Source organism: Myotis yumanensis, unplaced genomic scaffold, assembly GCF_028538775.1.
Source record: "Myotis yumanensis isolate MYYU_CA2020_CCGP unplaced genomic scaffold, mMyoYum1.0.hap1 SCAF_2, whole genome shotgun sequence".
In the NCBI taxonomy this organism is placed as follows: domain Eukaryota; kingdom Metazoa; phylum Chordata; class Mammalia; order Chiroptera; family Vespertilionidae; genus Myotis; species Myotis yumanensis.
The window spans coordinates 161,684,488-161,703,475 of NW_027223753.1; the positions used below are offsets into that span (position 1 = coordinate 161,684,488).

The 18,988-nt window shown below is 47.2% G+C and overlaps 1 protein-coding gene across 20 annotated transcripts in view; it reads left to right on the top strand.

The window, feature by feature from the left end:
* Positions 1–18,988, top strand: part of KALRN (kalirin RhoGEF kinase) — a 635,703-nt gene that overhangs the window by 493,010 nt on the left and 123,705 nt on the right. For all 20 annotated transcript variants that reach the window (XM_070406353.1, XM_070406356.1, XM_070406366.1 and 17 more), the window contains one exon: positions 7,789–8,035. In XM_070406353.1, coding sequence (XP_070262454.1) covers positions 7,789–8,035 — 247 coding nt within the window. The remainder of the gene's footprint in view (positions 1–7,788; positions 8,036–18,988) is intronic.

Genomic DNA, 18,988 nt, shown 5'->3' on the forward strand with positions numbered 1-18,988 from the left:
GTCTTGTTTTTTAAAATAATTGCAACAAGTACCTGGAACATTGTGTCAATTTGATGCATGCCCTTCTGCCCTGGGAATTTTTCCTTACAGTTTATTCCTTTCCATTCTGTCTACCTAAAACTTGTTAGATTGATTCTCTCATTTTCTTGTATTTTTATCTCATATTTTCGTCTCTCCGTGTTCTTTTTCTCTTTTCCGGAAAGTTTCTTTGACTTTATCTTCCCACCCATGTCTAAAATGTTTTGTTTCAACCCTGTTTTTCATTTCTAAGAGCTCTTGTTCATCCTGTAATTTCCCCCATTTCTGTAACAGCTTGTTCTTTTGTCAAGGACTCGATGCCTCTCTTATCCCTCTGGGGATATGACAGTGCCCTTGAAGTGTTATTGTCCTGCCTGCAGTTTCTTCCCTCTGAGCTCCTGGTCCTTTTTGTTTGCTCAGTTTGGCCTCTAGTGAGGGGCTTTTCTGAAAAGCCTGGTGATCCTCGACTGAATCATCTTTCTATTTATCAATGAGGCACCAGAAGGGCTGACTGGCTATTGTGTGTACGGGAGGGAGCTTACTGACTGGAAGGTTTCCTGTGCAGTGGTCTGACCAGGCACTGGGGACGGGATCTCCCAATGTCCGTATTTGACTCTCTGGACATCTTTTTGGTTTCTGTAATGTAAGATCTTCAGATCTGCCTAAAAGTTTGTATTTGCCTGCAACGTTCTGGGAGCCAAGAGGGACAAGGATGGAGGCCACCTCCCTATTCTGTATGTAGACCTTCATTGAATTTCAATTTTCCAGGAACGTATGCACTGGGTAGAAGAGAGATCTAGCGGTCTGCTGCCTTTACAGACTTTGAGTCAGTCTTGCCTCCTTAACCCACTCGTACCCCTACCCTCAGCGCAACCTGGACTCACTCCCCCAGGGCTAAGTGCCAGGAACTCCACTCTCACCTCCATTCTACCAAGTCAGACAACACTCTTTTTTTTTTAATCCTCATTCAGAGATATGCTCCCCTTGACCCTAGAGAGAGAGGGAGAGAGAGAAAAACATTGATGTGAGAGAGAAGCATCGATCAGTTGCCTCCCAAATGCCTCCTGACTGGGGATCAAACCTGCAACCCTTTGGTACATGGGATAGCACTCCAACCAACTAAGCCATACCGGCCAGGGCAGATACCACTCCTGAAGCTACTTTGTTATTCAAATAAAATGTTGACTTCTCTTCTCTGCTGTTACCCCTTAGGCTCTTTGTTTTTGTGTCTCCCCACACCCGGTGTCATTTTTGTCGGGTTTAGGAATTAGTGTATATATAGCCGAATGAACAAGATAATATTTTTTTGAAAGATGCTCAGAACATACCAGGTAAACAGTGGGATCTGGAAGACACTGACCGGAATGGGTGGCAGCCAATGAGAGACAACTCTCAGGCACGGTAGCCAGACATCTCAGTTACAATCTGGGCACTAATTCCTGGAATTGATTCCCGGTGCATTCAACAGGTATTGGATGCTCGCCTGCCATGTGCCAGGCATCACTCTAGCCTCAGGAGATGTGGCCATGAGCAAGAGAGACAGTTTCTGGATCTCACATTCCTTCCAGGATCTTACATTCTGATGTGCAATATGACAGGAAATACTAGTAAGTTAACAATCAAACAAGATAACACCTTGATGATAAGTGCTCAAGAAAGTAAAATAGGATTGTGTGTTAGAAAGTAAATATAGAAACTGCCTTGCTCACAGATCCTAAAACAGGAAAGGGTTCTGAAGTCCATTTTCCTCACCATAAACATGAGGAGATTCGGGTATGGAGAGGGCAGGGGTCTTCCCAAAGTCACACAGGGTAAACCTGCCCCAGCCCCAAGGCCTCCTGATTCCTGCTCCTGCACTCTTCCCACTGTTAATTACTATGCACTTCATGAGACCGCTGACAGCAGACCACACTCCACGCCAGTACTGTTGATGATGTTCTTCACACTGTTATATGTGCAACTTACAGCACTTCTCTATGGCTCTGCCCTTCACTTCAGCACAGGGCAACAGTGAAACCAATTAATTCGCTCCTTCAGTTGCAGTGGTCAGCAGCCCAACTCCAGAAAACAAGGACAAAGCAATCATCAGCTTTACTAGTAATGAGACCTGGCAGCTCCATAGGCTCCCGAAGTGCAAACTGAGCACTCCGCAGTGGCGTTCCCCAGGCCCAGACACGGCTCACACCTCTGTTTCAAAAACTCCACTCAAGGTGAAAACTTGAGCACTTGAACTCAAGCACTAAACTTGTATGAAGGCTGCTGGTTTCTGGGAAGCTTATCTGAGTCTCACCCTAGTATGGGACAGAGGTTTATGGGGACAGATTTTGAAGCCACTACACCAAGAATGTCAAACTCACAGCCCAAGGGCTGCATGCGGCCCACAACGAATATTTTTGGGGCCCAGCCAATATCACAGTATAAGCAGTTATTTATAGTTATGAAAGGAAATAAGTCTCCTGTCAGATCCAGGATTACTGGCATTCACCTTGGGTCAGTTTTGAAAGTAATCACTGTGAACAAGATTTCCCCTGAAGTAGGAAAGATAGTAGCGGAGAAGAGATGCCAAGTGTCAGTAAGAAACCATTAATTTTATCGTTGCTCTTGTTCTTTTTTTTATACTATACTTTTCTAAATAAACCTATGTTTCTATGAAAATTGAAGCTTTTGTGTGTGTTTTTTGCAGCCCACATAAACTTAAACCTTGTTTATTTGGTCCATGTTAACCTTTGAGTTTGACATGCTTGCACTACACGGAGGCATTCTCAGCAACTTGGGACTTTTCCTGAAGCTCACACACTGGTAATGGAGCAAAACTGGACACTAGCCATCATCCGCTGCCCCCTTTTGTTCCTTCAAAGTACTAGTATATGCCACCCGGGAATGTGTTCAGGTCTTTCCCCCATTACATTGTGGACTGGTCTTATGGGTTATTGTTGAGGTTATAATTAATTTCATTCTAAAATAACTCTTAGATGAGAAATACTGAGCAATACTGGAAATTAGCAAGGGGGAGAGATTACCCAGAATTCCTCACCCAACAAAGCCAGTCTTAACATTTTGATGAATTTCCTTCCCATTAGTTTCTTGTTAGTTGTTAAGTTGTTGATGATGTTTTTCACACTGTTACATGTGCAACTTTACACCCTGTCATTTTTTCCATTTTTTTCTTTTTTTTTTTTACCTGACTTTATGTATCTTGTAAACTCTTACAAAGCTTTATCAATATCTGACGGCTGCATAATTACACATTCACTTAGTGGATATATCATCACTTAACCATTCCCTTCCTATTAGATTTTTATATTTTAGTTGTAAGGTGTGTTTTTTAATAGTATGGTTAAGTTTTTCTCATTAAAAAGTGCCATTATGAACATCTTATGCTTAAAGCCATCTAAGTACAGTTGCATGTCCCCCATCTTTCTGCACTTGGGAGGGAATCACATTCGTAGTCTGCTTTGAGACGTGCCATGCTGAGGGACGCTACCTAAGGATGAAATTGACCTCTGACGGTGGGCGGCCAGGCTCTGGCAGCAGGTGCAGGGGGAGAGAAGGGCAGTTAGAACAGGAGCTGGCAGGCCTCCTCGGTGCCCTTTAAACCGCACCAGCTTCATTCCTCTAGGCCAGCGCTGGCCTCCATGTTGACCTTCTATGTAGACGTTAACTCCGATGATTCTGTGCCTGAACTGGCTGAGCATTGGGGAGGAATCGGACACACAGAGTTAGAGGACTGGCATCAGGAGAGGAGGAGGAGGAGCTCTGACTTATCTGATGGGCGATGCGGTGTCAGAAACCGGCCTCCACAGTTCTCAGGAGGCTCGGCTGGCAGGCACTGTGGGAACTCGTCAGACTCCCCGGAAGGGGGCTCCTTCAAATGGAAGAGCGGCGTGGAATGAAGAGACAGGAGTGAATCCTCATTTTCCATCCAGGGACCCGGGGTCACAGGTCCCCTTGTCTTAACAGGGAAAGCACGTGGTGCTTTGGGAGACCTTTGATGGCGTCCACGTCACTTTTCCTAGACAGCCTCTGGGCCAGTTCTTTTAGTTGGCTTGTGTAAGGGCAAGATTCCACTAAGATTACTAAAAAGGAAGGAAATTTGGTTCATTTACATAATAATTTGCATGCCTATATACAGGTTCCCAGACAATCTGCCATCAAAATTGATTATTTTGCCCAACCAGTGAGGCTCAGTGGATTGAGCATCGTCTCATAGACCAGGAGGTCACTGTTTTGATTCCCAGTCAGGGCACATGCCTGGGTTGCAGGTTTGATTCCCAGTAGAGATGTTTCTATCTCTCACTTTCTCTTTCTCTCTCTAAAAAAAAACAATAAAAACATATTATAAAATTAAAATTTATTTTTTTCCATTTCTTCTGTACCCCTATCGCAAACTTAAATAATAATTACTAATACCTCTAGAATTTATTTTTAAACATTTAGAGAACTAACTCTGCTTAAGGTACTGTCCTAAGTGCTTTAAAAGTATTCTCTCATTTAATCTTCATAGCAACCTATGAAGCAGATACTGTTATTGTTAGGGTCGCCAAAGGAGGAATGCACAAGGCCAAAAGGGGTGACGAATTATGAATTTATTAGGTCATCTGGATACCAGATGGGCTGAGCCCCAAAATGGCACCAGCACCCAAAGACGGAGAGTCAGGGGTTTTTAGAGGACTCTAGGCGGCCTTTCTCTGGGCAGAGAATTCTCTGTGTAGGTTTGGATTCTGGGAAAGTTCGGAGGGGAGAGCTAATGGTCTTAGCAAGTGGAATGTCCATTGTGAAGTGGCCTAAGGGCAGTTCCCAGGGGAGGGGGTAACGATGCAATTATTTGATCAGACCTAACATTTTGTTATTATCCTCATTCTACAGATGAGGACTCTGAGGCCGAGAAGTTAAGTAACTTGCCCCTGGTCACTCAGCTGGGGAGGGGCTCCAGAGTCTGTGCCCTCAGCCACAAGGCTGTGCTGCCTGGGAGGATGGGGTGGAGGCAGACGTGTGGGCCCTGAATGGACAGCAGTAGCCTGCTGGGCGGGGTCCTGTCCCCACCTCTCGGAATGTTGCTGGGTTCTTTTTCCATGTGTGGAAGTGCTTAGGGATAACCTAGCTGCACTGTATATACAGGGAAGCTCAGTTAATCCCCAACCAGGAACCAAGCAAAATGGACCAAACTGAAAGCAGTAGTTTCTGGCGAATGTAAGATCCTGGGGTGGGCATGACGTCTCCTTTTCAGAACTGAGGGGTAGCAGGAATGTGAGGACGTGAGGAGCAGCTTCTGCCTCAGGAAGCACCACGGAGGGTGGAGGATGGAGTGGGGAGGACGGAGTCCACCAGAGGTTGGGCAGCAGAGGCACAGGCTCCCCCTGGAGAGGCCAGGACCCAGAAGGAGAGAGACGGGGAAAGAATCAGAGGATGACTCAGCAGCAGGCCCCTGAGTCAGTCCCAGTAGCACTTAGCATCAGAAAGACTTGGGCGGGCCTGTACCGCTGGGGTCTAGGAAGCAGGCCAAGGAAATGTCTGGGAGGCGCCCAGGAAGGGGCCAGGGCAGAGGACCACAGGCAAGGCCAGGCTCTCCGCAGGGGTGGCAGGTGCTGTGGAGGCAGTGAGATGAGAGCCGGTTACAGGTCCCGGGGTCCAGGTGCGAGGAGACCTAGACACACCGGCCTTCATGCTGAGAGTCTGTGCTGCCCACTTCGGGCTCCCAGCATCTCCCTAGTAGAAATAAGTTTGGTTTTAGAATCTGAAGCAGGATCGGATTGACAGTTTGGAAGCTAAGTATCCATAGCAGGTAGTTTTTTGTTTTTTTTTTTAATTGATTAAGGTATTACAAATATATGGTTATCCCCCCATTGCTCCCCCATCCCCCAATCCTGCCCTCACCCTCACTCTCTGGTGTCTGCGTCCATTGGTTATGCTTATATTCATGCATACAAGTCTCTTGGTTGATCTCTCCCCCTTACCCCCACCCTCCCCTACCTTCCCTCTGAGGTTTGAGCATCTGATCGATGTTTTGCTGCCTCTGGATCTGTTTTTGTTCATCAGTTTATGTTGTTCATTATATTCCATAAATGAGTGAGATCATGTGGTATTTATCTTTCTCTGACTGGCTTATTTCACTTAGCATAATGCTCTCCAGCTCCATCCATGCTGTTGCAAATGATAGGAGTTCCTTCCTTTTTACAGCAGCATAGTATTCCATTGTGTAGATATGCCAAAGTTTTTAATCCACTCATCTGCTGATGGGCACTTAGGCTGATTCCAAATCTTAGCTATTGTAAGTTGTGCCGCTGTGAACATAGGGGTGCATATATCCTTTCTGGTTGGTGTTTCTAGTTTCTTGGGATATATTCCTAGAACTGGGATTGCTGGGTCAAATGGAAGTTCCATTTTTAGTTTTTTGAGGAAACTCATTACTGTTCTCCACAGTGACTGCTCCAGTCTGCATTCCCACCAACAGTATAGGAGGGTTCCTTTTTCTCCACATCCTCTCCAGCACTTGTCGTTTGTTGATTTGTTGATGATAGCCATTCTGACAAAAGTGAGAAGGTACCTCACTGTCATTTTGATTTGCATCTCTCAGATGATTAGTGACTTTGAGCATGTTTTCATAGCAGGTAGTTTTAAAATATACAGTGGAAATATGATGTGTCCTCGGAGTTTGGAACAGGGTGTGACAGCCCCCTGACCTCTGTGGTGCTGAGGGATGGGGCTGAGGACACCCATCAAATGGAAACACTGTCCACTGAAAGAATAGCCGACTAGCTGACGAAGAGACCCAACCATAGATGTGAGAGAGGAACATCGTATGCGCCCCAGCCGGGAATCGAACCGCAACCTTTTGGTGTGCAGGGCGATGCTCCAACCAACTGCTGTTCCCAGGAGGCTTTGTGCTAAGCCCTGTGAGACGCATTGAGAACTAACGGGTTCTCTTGGGGAAAGTGAAAGTCTCAGCCTTTAGCCAGGAGAGGTTGTTACTGTCTCTCGGTCTCTCTGCCCAGTGTTACTGGTTCTGCCCCAGGATCAGTGCAGTGGGAAGGGCCAGGCCAGGAGGGAGGGCAGGACGGAGCACGAAGGGTGGTCCCTAAGCAGGATGTGGCCCCTCTTCCCCGCCATCCTTCCCCTTGGTCCCGGATGGCTGAGCGCCTGTGAAATGATCCTGTTCCCCTTCCAGGTAAACAGAGTTCAGCCTTTGAGTTGAATCCTCATTCTTTCTTGTGTTGCTGGAAGCCTCTGTTTTAAGCAAATGGCTCCAGCGAGAGGTGGGGATGGGGAAGGTATCAGGGATTAGAGGGAAGACAGTTTCTCTCTCATTATTCCCTAGAATCAAGTGAGAGCGAGTGACTGAGAAATAGATGCTCAGGAAGAGCCTGAGGGGTGGTTGGGGGCAGAAATGGGGCATACGGTGGAGCCCTTGGAAGAAGCAAAGGGGCGTATTGGGGAAGGGCTGTAAAGACACAATCAGCTGGAAGCTGGCAGAGAAATAATGAAAAGAACTCTAACCAAACGAGGCATTAGAATAAAGTCCGGGTTCCAGGCAGGCCCCAGCTGTGGCTGCAGCTGGACTGGCCGAGTGATTCAATGGCACCGCTAATTCCTTTTCTTTTTTTTTCCCCCCCCTTGTTTTCTTTCCTGCTCCCACCTCCCTTTTCCATCCTCTGCCTTCTTTCCCAAATCCCATCTTTTCCCTCCATCCTCTCCTGTGCTCTCACGCATCCTTTCTCCCCTTCCCTCTCCCCCACGTCCTCACATTTGCTCCTATCCCCCATCCCCTCCAAGCTCTCTGGCGGATGTGAGCTGACCGTGGTCCTCCAGGACTTCAACGCCGGCCACAGCAGCGAGCTGACCATCCAGGTGGGGCAGACGGTGGAGCTGCTTGAGCGGCCGAGTGAGCGGCCAGGCTGGTGTCTGGTGCGCACCACGGAAAGGAGCCCCCCGCAGGAGGGCCTGGTCCCCAGCAGCGCCCTGTGCATCTCCCACTCCCGAAGCAGCGTGGAGATGGACTGCTTCTTCCCCCTGGTGAAAGGTAGGGACCACAGAGGGAGAGGGGTGTGGAAGCAGATCGTGGAGCTAACCTTTCTCATGACCTCGTGGGATTTCCCGGGACCTGCTTATGAAGAAAGTGGGTTGGGAGCTTGAAGGGAGAGAGTACTGAGTAGCTGTGTGACCTTGGGAGTTATTTAAGCTTTCTGAGTCGGTTTCATCTTAGAAATTAAGGTTGAATTCGATGACTCCTAAGATCTCTTTCAGATGTGCCATTGTATTTGGAAAAGTCCTCTTCTACCTGTGGCCAAAGCCTGGATTCCTGTCCACTGCCCTGCTCCCCGCCCCTCACCCCCACAGCTCCCACGGCTCCCTGACACCCCCACCCACCCCAGTGTTCCTGCTGGCACAGGGGCACCCAGCAAGCCCAGGCTCAAGGCCCTGCTCACTTAGGTGCCTTTGACAGATAAGTTATTGGAGCCTCGGCTTCTGTTTGGTATAGTTCTGTGTTCCCTCCACGTGCTTGTTATTCATTTTCTCACGCAGGGAGACTCACCAACTAGAATAGTGATCCTCCAAAGTGGGGGTGTCTCAGCACCCCCTGGGGACCTGTTGGAAATGCAGGTTCTCAGGCCCCTCTCCAAAGCTGAGTCCGAAACGCTGCGTGGGGCCCAGTGGTCTGTTTTAACAAGCCCTCCCAGGGACTCTGGTGCATCAAAAGCCAAGGCTGATAGGGGCCCTGAAAGTCGCTCATTTTACACCGAGGAAACTGAGGCCCAGAGAGCGACATGGTTCTGAGCTTCTCGTAACTCATCAGATCCTCTATGTCAGTAGTTACAAAAAGCTCAGCCTTGTATGCAGACCCGTGCTAGGTATTCATGGGCTAGGAAGAGGGAAGGGACCTGCTTCTGTAGGGAGTCAGGGACGAGGGTCGCCATGGGGGCCTGCTGCAGTCTTCCTAGTAGATACTATGGGCTAATAAGGTTTAAATGTTCTGGAATTCAATCTCATCCGTCTCCAAAGCCTGACTTCCGCCTGCGTCCACCAGATGGCGATAGCAGGTGGCTTGTTGACAGGCCTCTCATCCAGCCTGCCTCCCTGGGTTTTTCCACCAGGAGAAAAATGCAAACTAAAACCTGATTCTTCCCTCCCCCAGTTCAGCCCTCACCCGGTTCATTTCTCCCCTTTTCTCTGGGGACTAAAGAGGGGCTGTGTCCGGAAGTTCTGTGGAATCTGGAATTGCCCAGGCAGCTCCTCAGTCCTTTGAAGTAGCCACAGAGAAGCTCTTGGTCCCAGGGAAGAGAAAATCAGGGACACAGGAATATGGTTCTGTGTGAAGTTTAAACAAGAGGGAAACTGGGACACACAGAGGTTAGTGTTGTGAAGGTGAGATGAGGTAACATACGAAACACCTAGAACAGTGCCCGGCACTCGATACATTAAGTTGTCAAAAGTTGGAGTTATTACATCATTTGTCATGGATTCCTCAGTAAAATAACTACAAAATCCCACAAGCCCTGTCTAGGGACAAAGCCAAGGACAGCAGTTTTCTGGGAAAGGCTAGTTTGTCGACATCCAGTGCAGGTGTGTCCATCGGGAAGGACTTAGCTTCGAGAGAAGACCTGACACGTCTAATTTTAAAGTATTTTTTTATTTTTCTGTTACAGTTGACATACACTATTCCATTAGTTTCAAGTGTACAGTATACTGATTAGACATTTACATAGCTTACAAAGTGATCACAGTGATAAGTCTAGTACCCATCTGACACTGTACATAGTTATTACAATATTATTGACTACATAGCTTATGCTATACTTTAATACTGGCAGTTTGCACATTTTAATCCCTGAATCTTTTTCAGCAAACCCTCAAATCCCCCTTTCAGCTGGCAACCAACCATCAGTTTGTTCTCTGTATCTATGAGTTTGTTTCCTTTTTGTTTGTTTATTTTGTTTTTTAGATTCCACACGTAAGTGAAATCATATGGTACTTTCTTCCACTGTCTGACTTATTTCACTTAGCATAATACCCAGTCTAGGTCCATTCATGTTGTTGCAGGTGGCAAGATTTCACTCTTTTCTTTATAGTTGAGTAATATCTCATTATATATACAGTATGTACCACATATTCTTTACCCATTCATCTATTGATGAGCACTTAGGTTGCTTCCATATCTTGGCTATTGCAAATAATACTGCAATGAACATAGGGATGCATTTGTCTTTTTGAATTAGTGGTTTGAGTTTCTTCGGATAAATATCCAGAAGTGGAATTGCTGGGTCCTTCTTTGTCTCTTGTTAGAGCCTTTGTTTTAAAGTTTATTTTAAAGTCTGATATAGATATTACTACCCCAGATTTTCTTTTAATTTGCCTGAAATATTTTTTCCATCCCTTTACTTTCAGTCTGTGTGTGTCTTTCCATCTGAAGTGAGTTTCTTGTAGGCAGCATATGTATGTTTTCTTTTCCATTCAGCCACCCTATGTTTTTTAATTGGAGCATTTAATTCATTTACATTTAAAGTGATTATTGCTAGATATGTAGTTTTTGCCCCTTTATTATTCATATTTTTATTTCTCCTTCTCCTTTTCCGCTTCTCCTCCCCTTCCTCCTTCTGCTCCTTTTCTTCCTCTTCCTTCTCATTCTCCTTCTTTTTCTTTGTTCCTGTATCATTTCTTGTAATACTGGTTTGGTGGTGATGAACTCCTTTCTTTTTTTCTTGTCTGGGAATATCTTTATCTGTCCTCTGATTTGAAATGATAGCCTTGCTGGGTAATCTTGGTTGTAGGTCCTTGCTTTTCATCACTGAATATTTCATGCCAATCCCTTCTGTCCTGTTGAGAAATCTGCTGGCAGTCTTATGGGAGCTGCCTTGTAGGTAACTAACTGCTTTTCTCTTGCTGCTTTTAAGATTATCTATTTGTCTTTAACCTTTGGCATTTTAATCATGATGTGTCTTGGTGTGGGCCTCTTAGGGTTCATCTTGCTCAGGGCTCTGCACATCCTGGACTTTGTATATCTATTTCTCTCACCAGATTAGGAAACTTTTTTGTCATTATTTCTTCAGATAGGTTTGCAATCCCTTGCTCTCTCTCTTCTCCTTTTGGTACCTCTATAATGTGAATGTTGGTATGCCTGATGTTGTGCCAGAAGTTCTTTAAACTATTTGGGGTTTTTTTTTTATTTGTTTGTTTGTTTTTACTCTTCTAATTGGTATTTTCTGCTACCTTGTCTCCCAAATCATTGATTCAATCTTCTGTTTCATCTAATCTACTGTTGATTCCCTGTAATGTATTTTTCATTTTAATTATTGTATTCTTCATTTCTGACTGGTTCTTTTTTATTTTCTATCTCCACTTTTATGTTTTCTATCTCTTTGTTAAGTTCTCACTGAGGTCATCTACTCTTCCCCTACATTCGTTGAGCATCCTTATAACCAGTGTTTTGAACTCTGCACTGATACATTACTTGTCTCCATTTTGTCTAGTTCCTTTTCTGGGATTTTGTTCTTTTCTTTCATTTGAAACGTTTTTCTTTGTCTCCTCATTTTGGCAGCTTCTCTGTGTTTGTTTCTATGTATTAGGTAGAACTGCTATATTTCCCGGGCTTGGTAGAGTGGCCTTGTGTAGTAGGTGTGCTGTGGGGCTCAGTAGCACAATCTCTCTGGTCACCTGAGCCATGTGCTCCAGGTGTGTCTCCTGTTTGGGTTGTGTGTGCCCTCCCGTTATAGTTGAGCCTTGACTGTTTTTGGCACATCAGTGGGAGGGATTAACTCTCAGGCTGATGGACTGTCAAGAGTGATCATGACTACAAAGGAGGAGCTGTTCTGCAGGGGCTGTTCGCACAGAGCAGGATTCGCTTTGCCTGGGCTCTGGTCTCTGAGTCCACCCTTTGGGTGTGATCTAACACTTTTTGACCTAGGTCCAGCCTCCCTTGCCTATGTTCATCTCTTCCATACCCTGAGCCCAGCTGGGGCCCCTCTGTATACAGTTTCGAAGGAGCACACCTAGGGGGAGAAGCAGAGAGCTGTCAGCGTGGGTCTGTGATCCAGAGGTGGGAGGTGGGGACATTCTGGGTAAGAACTCTCAAGAGAAGGGAGTTAGTGGAGCGTTAAATGAAAATGGGAGCTGAGGAGGAAGGATGGAAAATAGAGGCTTGAGGGAAAGCAAGGAAGGAAGCTGTCACAGAACTTTCCAACTGACTGCCAGCCATCCTGGCTTCTTAAGGGCACCCCCCCACAACCTCTATCCCTGGCAGTGCTGTCACCTGTTTCCTTGGATCTTTTTGTTTGCAAGTTGGTTCTTCTCTCTACAAGCTTAGACCAATTAAGGCTGGGCCTTCAAATGGCAACCCATGTGCTCTCACCGCCCTCTCACCTGTGTGGGCTCGGAATGCGCAGGCGCCTGCCTCCCAGCAGTCAGGACGTAAGTCCTAGTGTCCAGGAGACATCTCCAAGGGCCTTAACAGGGCCGAAATATGTGTCCATGTACCTGCCACTGCCTGGAAACCCCTCCCTCTCTAGCCAGGGCCTGCCCTGAGTGTTGCCTGTTAGAAGAAATTCAGTAAACTCTTCCTTCCTCCATTTCAGCAGCTGCCTCTGGCCAGTTGGCCTTCTCTGAGCTACACTATGTCTCCAGCAGGCCCTCCACATTGTAAGTCATACACAACTGGATTGAGAATCCTTCTGGAGGTTGTGGGATAGGACAGGGTTGCCTCATCCGTGTCACTGCACGTCAGACTCTATTTCTTTTTCAGTTCTTAGAGGGGAGCCAGTCCTCTTCATCTCTGTGGAGAGCACTGAAGAGTCAGTGCTCCTATAGGCCATGAGGAGCCAGGCAGTGTCTGCGTGATGTGCTAAGTGTCATGTGTGTGCTCAGGCCAAGCTGTCAGCACCAGCAATGGTGACAGAGCCACAGAATGTTAGCACCAAGGAGGGACCTGGGAGAACTGCTAGGTGTGGGTTCTCAACCCTGTCTGCACAGAATCACCTGGAAGCTGTACCTAATGAAAGCACCCTGGCCCTACCTGGAACAACTGTAACCAGAGTCTCCAGGGTGGGGCCTGAGAGTCAGTGTTCTTTCAAATGGTCCTTAAGTGAATCTAAGATATGGTCAGGGTTGAGAACCACTGTACCTGCCCAGTTTCCTGTCTTTCAGGGGCACTTTGGGGCACAGGTGACTTCCCGAAGCCGCAGGGAGAGTTGGTGGCAGAGCTGGAGCAGAACCAGGGCTCCCACCTCCTCTCAGCCCAGTACTTCACACCCACACGCTGCCTGCTGAGCTAGGTGCTGGGCCCTTGTCCCTCCTATGTCTTCTTGGGATTCAGGGGTTGGTTGTTTCCTCCTGACGTATCCATGGCAGGACTGATGATGAGGCTGTGTGACAAAGTGGGGGGCCTGCCTTTCCTACTAGTCACTGCCACCCTGACATTGAAAGGCTTCTCACTGGGGTGGAGCCTAGTCCCCTTGTCTTCCTAATGCCCTCTCTCATTCTCAGCACTAAGTTGGGGAGGGCAGTGCCTGGGGGTGGGGGGAGTACTTGGTGGTGGTGGATTCTAACTCTGGGTGCATCTTAAAGCCGCCTGGAGGAGACTTTTAAAAATACTGATGCTTCACACACCACTCAGACCAATTAATTCAGAGCCATCTAGCTTGGGCATTAGAATATTTTAAGCTCCTTGGTAATTCTGATGCTCCATGAGGATTGAGTCCCTGCTCTATGGGGTTGGCACCCCCGGAGTGTCAAGCTCAGAAGATACTTAAAGATGCACAGGGAGGGTTAGTGTGCAGGTTATGTCAATAACTCATACAGCTCAATGACACCAGCAAAATCTGTTTAAAAAGCAGACAAGGATTTGAATAGGCATTTCTCCCAAGAAGATGTACAAATGGTCCAACAGCCACATGAAAAGGTGCTCCACATTGCTGTTCATTAGGGAAATGCACATCAAAACCACAGTGAGATACCACTTCACACCCAGTAGCGTAGCTATTATTAAACACACACACACGCAGAGAAAATAACAGGTGAGGCTATAGAAAAATTGGAATCCTTGTGCACTGCTGCTGGGAAAGTAAAACAGTGAATTGTTGTGGGAAATAGAATAGGTTTCCTCAAAAAAAGTAAAAATAGTGGCATAGTATTCCATTACCATTTGCAACAGCATGGATAGACCTGGAGAGCATTATGCTAAGCAAAATAAGCCAGTCAGAGAAACATAAATACCACATGGTCTCACTCATATCTGGGATATAATTATCAACATAATTTGATGAACAATAATAGATCCAGAGACAAATGGAGGAGGGGAGAGGGGGTTAGAGAGCAACCAAAGGACTTGTATGCATGCATATTAGCATAACCAATGGACACAGACAGTGGGGCGGTGGGGGTTTGCCTGGGGTGGGAATGGCTGGGGAGGGAGGTCAATTGGGGAAAAAGGAGACATATATAAAACTTTAGACAATAAAATCCTATATAATAAAGAGGTAATATACAAATTAACCTTCACGCCCTCACAAGATGGCTGCCTACGACCAGGCCGGCAGGAGGATTAGTGAGGGACGACCAAACGACTGAACAGCAGGCTGCGTGGGGCAACCAGGCTGGTGGGGGGTCCATGAGGGACAACCAGGCCAGCAGTGGGGGGCAGTTGGGGGAGACCAGGCCAGCAGGGTGGGCAGTTGGGAGTGACCAGGCCAGCAGGGGTGTGCAGTAAGAGGTGACCAGGCTGGTGCAGGTGGGGGGCAGTTGGGGGCAATTAGGCTCACAGGGGAGGCAGTGAGGAGTGACCAGACTGGCAGAGGAGGGCAATTGGGGCGACCAGGCTGACAGGGGGGACAGTAAGAGATGACCAGGCCAGCTGGGGGGGTCTGGGGGGAGGGCAGTTAGGAGTGACCAGGCCGGCAGGGAGGGGGCAGTTAGGGGCGACCAGGCAGGCAGGCAGGTGAGTGATTAGGAGCCAGCAGTCCAGGATTGTGAGAGGGATGTCCGACTGCTGGTTTAGGCCCAATCCCTGGGATCGGGCCTAAACCAGCAGTCTGACATCCCCCAAGGGATCCCGGATTGGAAGGGTGCTGGCTGGGCTGAGGGGGACCAGGGGCTGGGGGGAGGGAGGAATGGGAGTGAGTGTTTAATGGATACAGAGTTTCAGTTTTGCAACATAAAAGGATTTCTGGAGATGGGTAGTGGTGATGGTTGCACAGCAATGTGACTGAACCTAATGCCTCTGAACTGTACATTTACAAAGGGTAAAAATGCTGGGTGTGTCTGCCCCAGGCTCCAAAGGACAGTCTAGGTCTGTGGTCGACAAACTGCGGCTCGTGAGCCACATGCGGCTCTTTGGCCCCTTCAGTGTGGCTCTTCCACAACATACCACGTGCAGGAGCGCACATACAGTGTGATTGAAACTTCGTGGCCCATGCGCAGAAGTCGGTATTTTGTGGAAGAGCCACACTGAAGGGGCCAAAGAGCCGCATGAGGCTCGAGAGCCGCAGTTTGCGGAGCCGCAGTTTGCGGAGCCGCAGTTTGCCAACCACTGGTCTAGGTTCTTCTTCACCCAACTCTGCAGGACACCTATGTTCCTTTGCTTCCCTGTGCAGCTGTTCCTGGCCCCCGCTGAGTGCCTGGAGAAGCTATAAGGAAATGCCTCTTTGCTTACAAACCTAAACCAGGGCCAGGCAAACTCCGAAAGCAGATTCCCTGGAAGAGAGGGGCCGTGGCTGTGGCGGCCCTGGCTTGTTTCTGGGGAGTCCTCTTCCATGGGGTCTTCTGGTGATTTCTGCCACTGTCACCTAGCTGGCCTCGGGAACAACTAACCAGGCAGTGAAGGTGTAGAACAGTGGAGAAAACTTGGCCTCTCGAGCATATACCGCCAACAGCTGAAGATGCTGAGCAACTCTGGGATGCTACTGACTTATGTTAAGTTTGTAGTCAACTCGTAAAAAACACTGACACTTATTGAGCTTACTAAGGGCCAGGTTCTAGGTTATTGCTTTAATACTAACACCAATAATATTTTCCTCATTTTGCAGACAAGGAAACTGAGTCTTAGAAAGGTAAGGTAACTTGCCCAAAGTCACATAACTTAAAACTGGTGAACCCAGATTTGAACCCTGTGCTCTACAACGGAAGTCATTTGAGATAGGTCCTTCCCATCTGATTAGGCTCCCTGTGTTTAGCCAGGTAACTGGGTGCGGACTCAGAGCGCCCTCCCACTCTCCCTCCCACCTCTGGCCTCCCGTGCTCCCTTCCCGAGGGGCAGTAGCAACAACCAGACAGGTTTTGTCCTGTGGGAGCTTTGCTCACTAGAAAGATCCCAGTGTCTCCACTGGAACAGGACAACTTGAGCAGCACTTGGACAGCAGGCTGAACTGGGGCCAGCTCTGATAGGGGCCAGCCAGCCCCTGGAGCTGTGCCAGCCTGTCCACCAGATTTTCTGCAGGATGGGAATTCCCTGGATTCTCTGCTGTCAGGAGCCAAAATGTGCCTTCCCTGTCCCCTCTGCTATCAAATCCAGATACTTGCAGGCTCCTCCTGCCTACAGACGCCGGAGAGTCCACCAAAAAGTCCCAGTCAGTCTCTCTCTCTCTCTCTCTCTCTCTCACACACACACACACACACACACACACACGCACACACTCTTCAGTATAACTGCACTAAGAGCAACTATTCTCAGGTTCTGAGTTTACTCCATTATGCCTAACACAGGGCTTTACTGCAGGAAGCTGAACACTAATTTCAGGATGGATTTTGCCCAAACATTTCCTTTCGGAGTTGAAGTGACTCGTTACAAACTACAGCTGCCTGATCCATGTTCCATTCCATTTGTGCAGCCCCACATCTGCAACAGACCAGCTGTGAAGCAGCCACTTTGAAATTCAGAACCCACTTCCTCATAGAACAAAATTGCACCTGGGAGTGTGAAGAGTGAGGATGGGAATAGGTCTCCACACTAGCCCACACAATTTCATTTAAGAATAACATAGCTGTTATTAACCAATGTCACCCCATTACGTTTAATAACATAAAAAGAGGGGGGAAAGAATAACATAGCTGAGTATAGTATGTTGGCAATGGAAATAGTGGTAAGGTTGTTGTTAAGATTCACAGTACTGCTGGATAAGGATAACTGAATTTGAATAAGATTCTGCATTTGAATAAGAAATGTAATTAACTTGAGTGCTGAGATTTCTTGAAACAGGTGGAGATTTTAAAACATTAGAATTCAACCTTCTCTTTTTATAATTAAACCACAGGGGTCCTTGGTTAGATTTCATTTCACATGGGAACGTTGGCTTTCATGGCTCTTGGAATCTTTAGAACTGAAAGCATCTTACGTCTTCTGGTTCACTCTGGCCCCTAAGATAGGGACCACCTCCTCAAATGTTACTGACAGGTGCTCAGCGGAATGGAATGTTACCCGAGCACTCCCAGGGACTGGAACTGTTACTTCCCGAGGACGAGGACGCCTGTTGCGTGTTAGTGCCATTCTGATGGTTAGAAAATGCCTCTTATTTAGTGCTGAAATCCATATACTTCCTACCATGGCTCCCCGCTAACCCACCAGTCCCAGTTCTCATTGTGTAAAAACCCAATCTTAATTCGCATTCTCCATCTCCTTCTATCTTTAGGACAAAGGGATTTCATTTGCATAAAAATGTTAGACACGTCTTTCCTAAGATACTAGGTAGTAAGAGTCTAGCAATTTCTCCATAAATTCTTTTATTACATCGTTAGAGCAGAACAACACATTTTGGATTAAATTTAGTAAGCCTAACTATGTAAAGTTGTTATCTGTGTGCCATTTTATAGTCCTCGTAACCTCCCTGGACTTAGGAACTCCAGCCCTGTGGCTTCCTCCGCACTTCAGGGGCCCTGGTCTCCCTCATAAACCTCTGATCCTGTCCCCTTCTCTCAGGGCCCCGGACCTAGACCACTGCTTTCCATTCTGAGCCTCTCTATGGGCTTGTCTTTTTTTCCTGGTCATTCTCTACTGTCACTCATATTGTGACTTGTTCTAAAATAGCATTTTTATTACCTTTCCTCCATCTCTCCCTGAATTACCTCTGGGATCCCTTCCATCTCTAAAAATGTCTGCTTTTTTCTCTCCACATCAGGTAAGTACCCTTGGTAACCTCAAGTGATTAACCTAAGTATCCTGTGTTTAATTCATTCAAGCCCAGCATAAATATCTTCATTTGAGATCCAATTTATTAGGTTGAATCACATGAAACTGCCATTTTTATAGTAAAAAAAAAAATGGTTGAATATCAGCAATCTCTAAGTAGTTTAACCTTGTGTGTTACAATCGGCCTATATTTTACTTAGAGGGGCACTTGCAAATCTTTGAGAAAACAGGGTGGGTTTGGCTCTCAGGGAGTCAGATGGGCCGGGAAGAGGACATAGCGTGGAAGGAGTGGCGGGTACATAATCTTCATTTCCACGCCTCTGCAATGAGAAGCTGATAAAAAGGCCTGTCTCACAGAGTAGCTGGGAGGCTCACAGGGGGCGATGTGAGGTAAAACTGTCTTGAACTGTGGCGTTGGTCTGGTTGTTTCATGCACAGGCTAATATGTAGAATAAAACAAAAGTGGCCTGGCTACTCAAGGCTTGACGTTGGTAAGAAGTTGGCCATAGGTGAGATGATGAGAGGCATGGGGCAACTGCGAGTCTTGGGTGGAAGACCTGAGTCTGAGTCCTGGCTCAGCACTGACCAGCTGATGACCTTGAGCACCACACTAAAAATCCATAAAATAGGTCATCGTGCTTACTTCCCTGGACTTTGACTCCCCAGCCTGGGCGCACCAGAGGCAGTCTGTGAATGTTCATTTCTCCGCCTGCCCTTTGTCCCAGTTCTGACACCTTTTCAGGGCTGAGTGTAGGGTGTTCCCAGCCTGAATCCTCTCCAGGGCTGTTCAAAGAATCAGGTTCTGTTTCTAGTTTCATCCACATGGTTTGCAAAGGCCCTGACATTGTGTCTAGTCTGCGCCCTCCC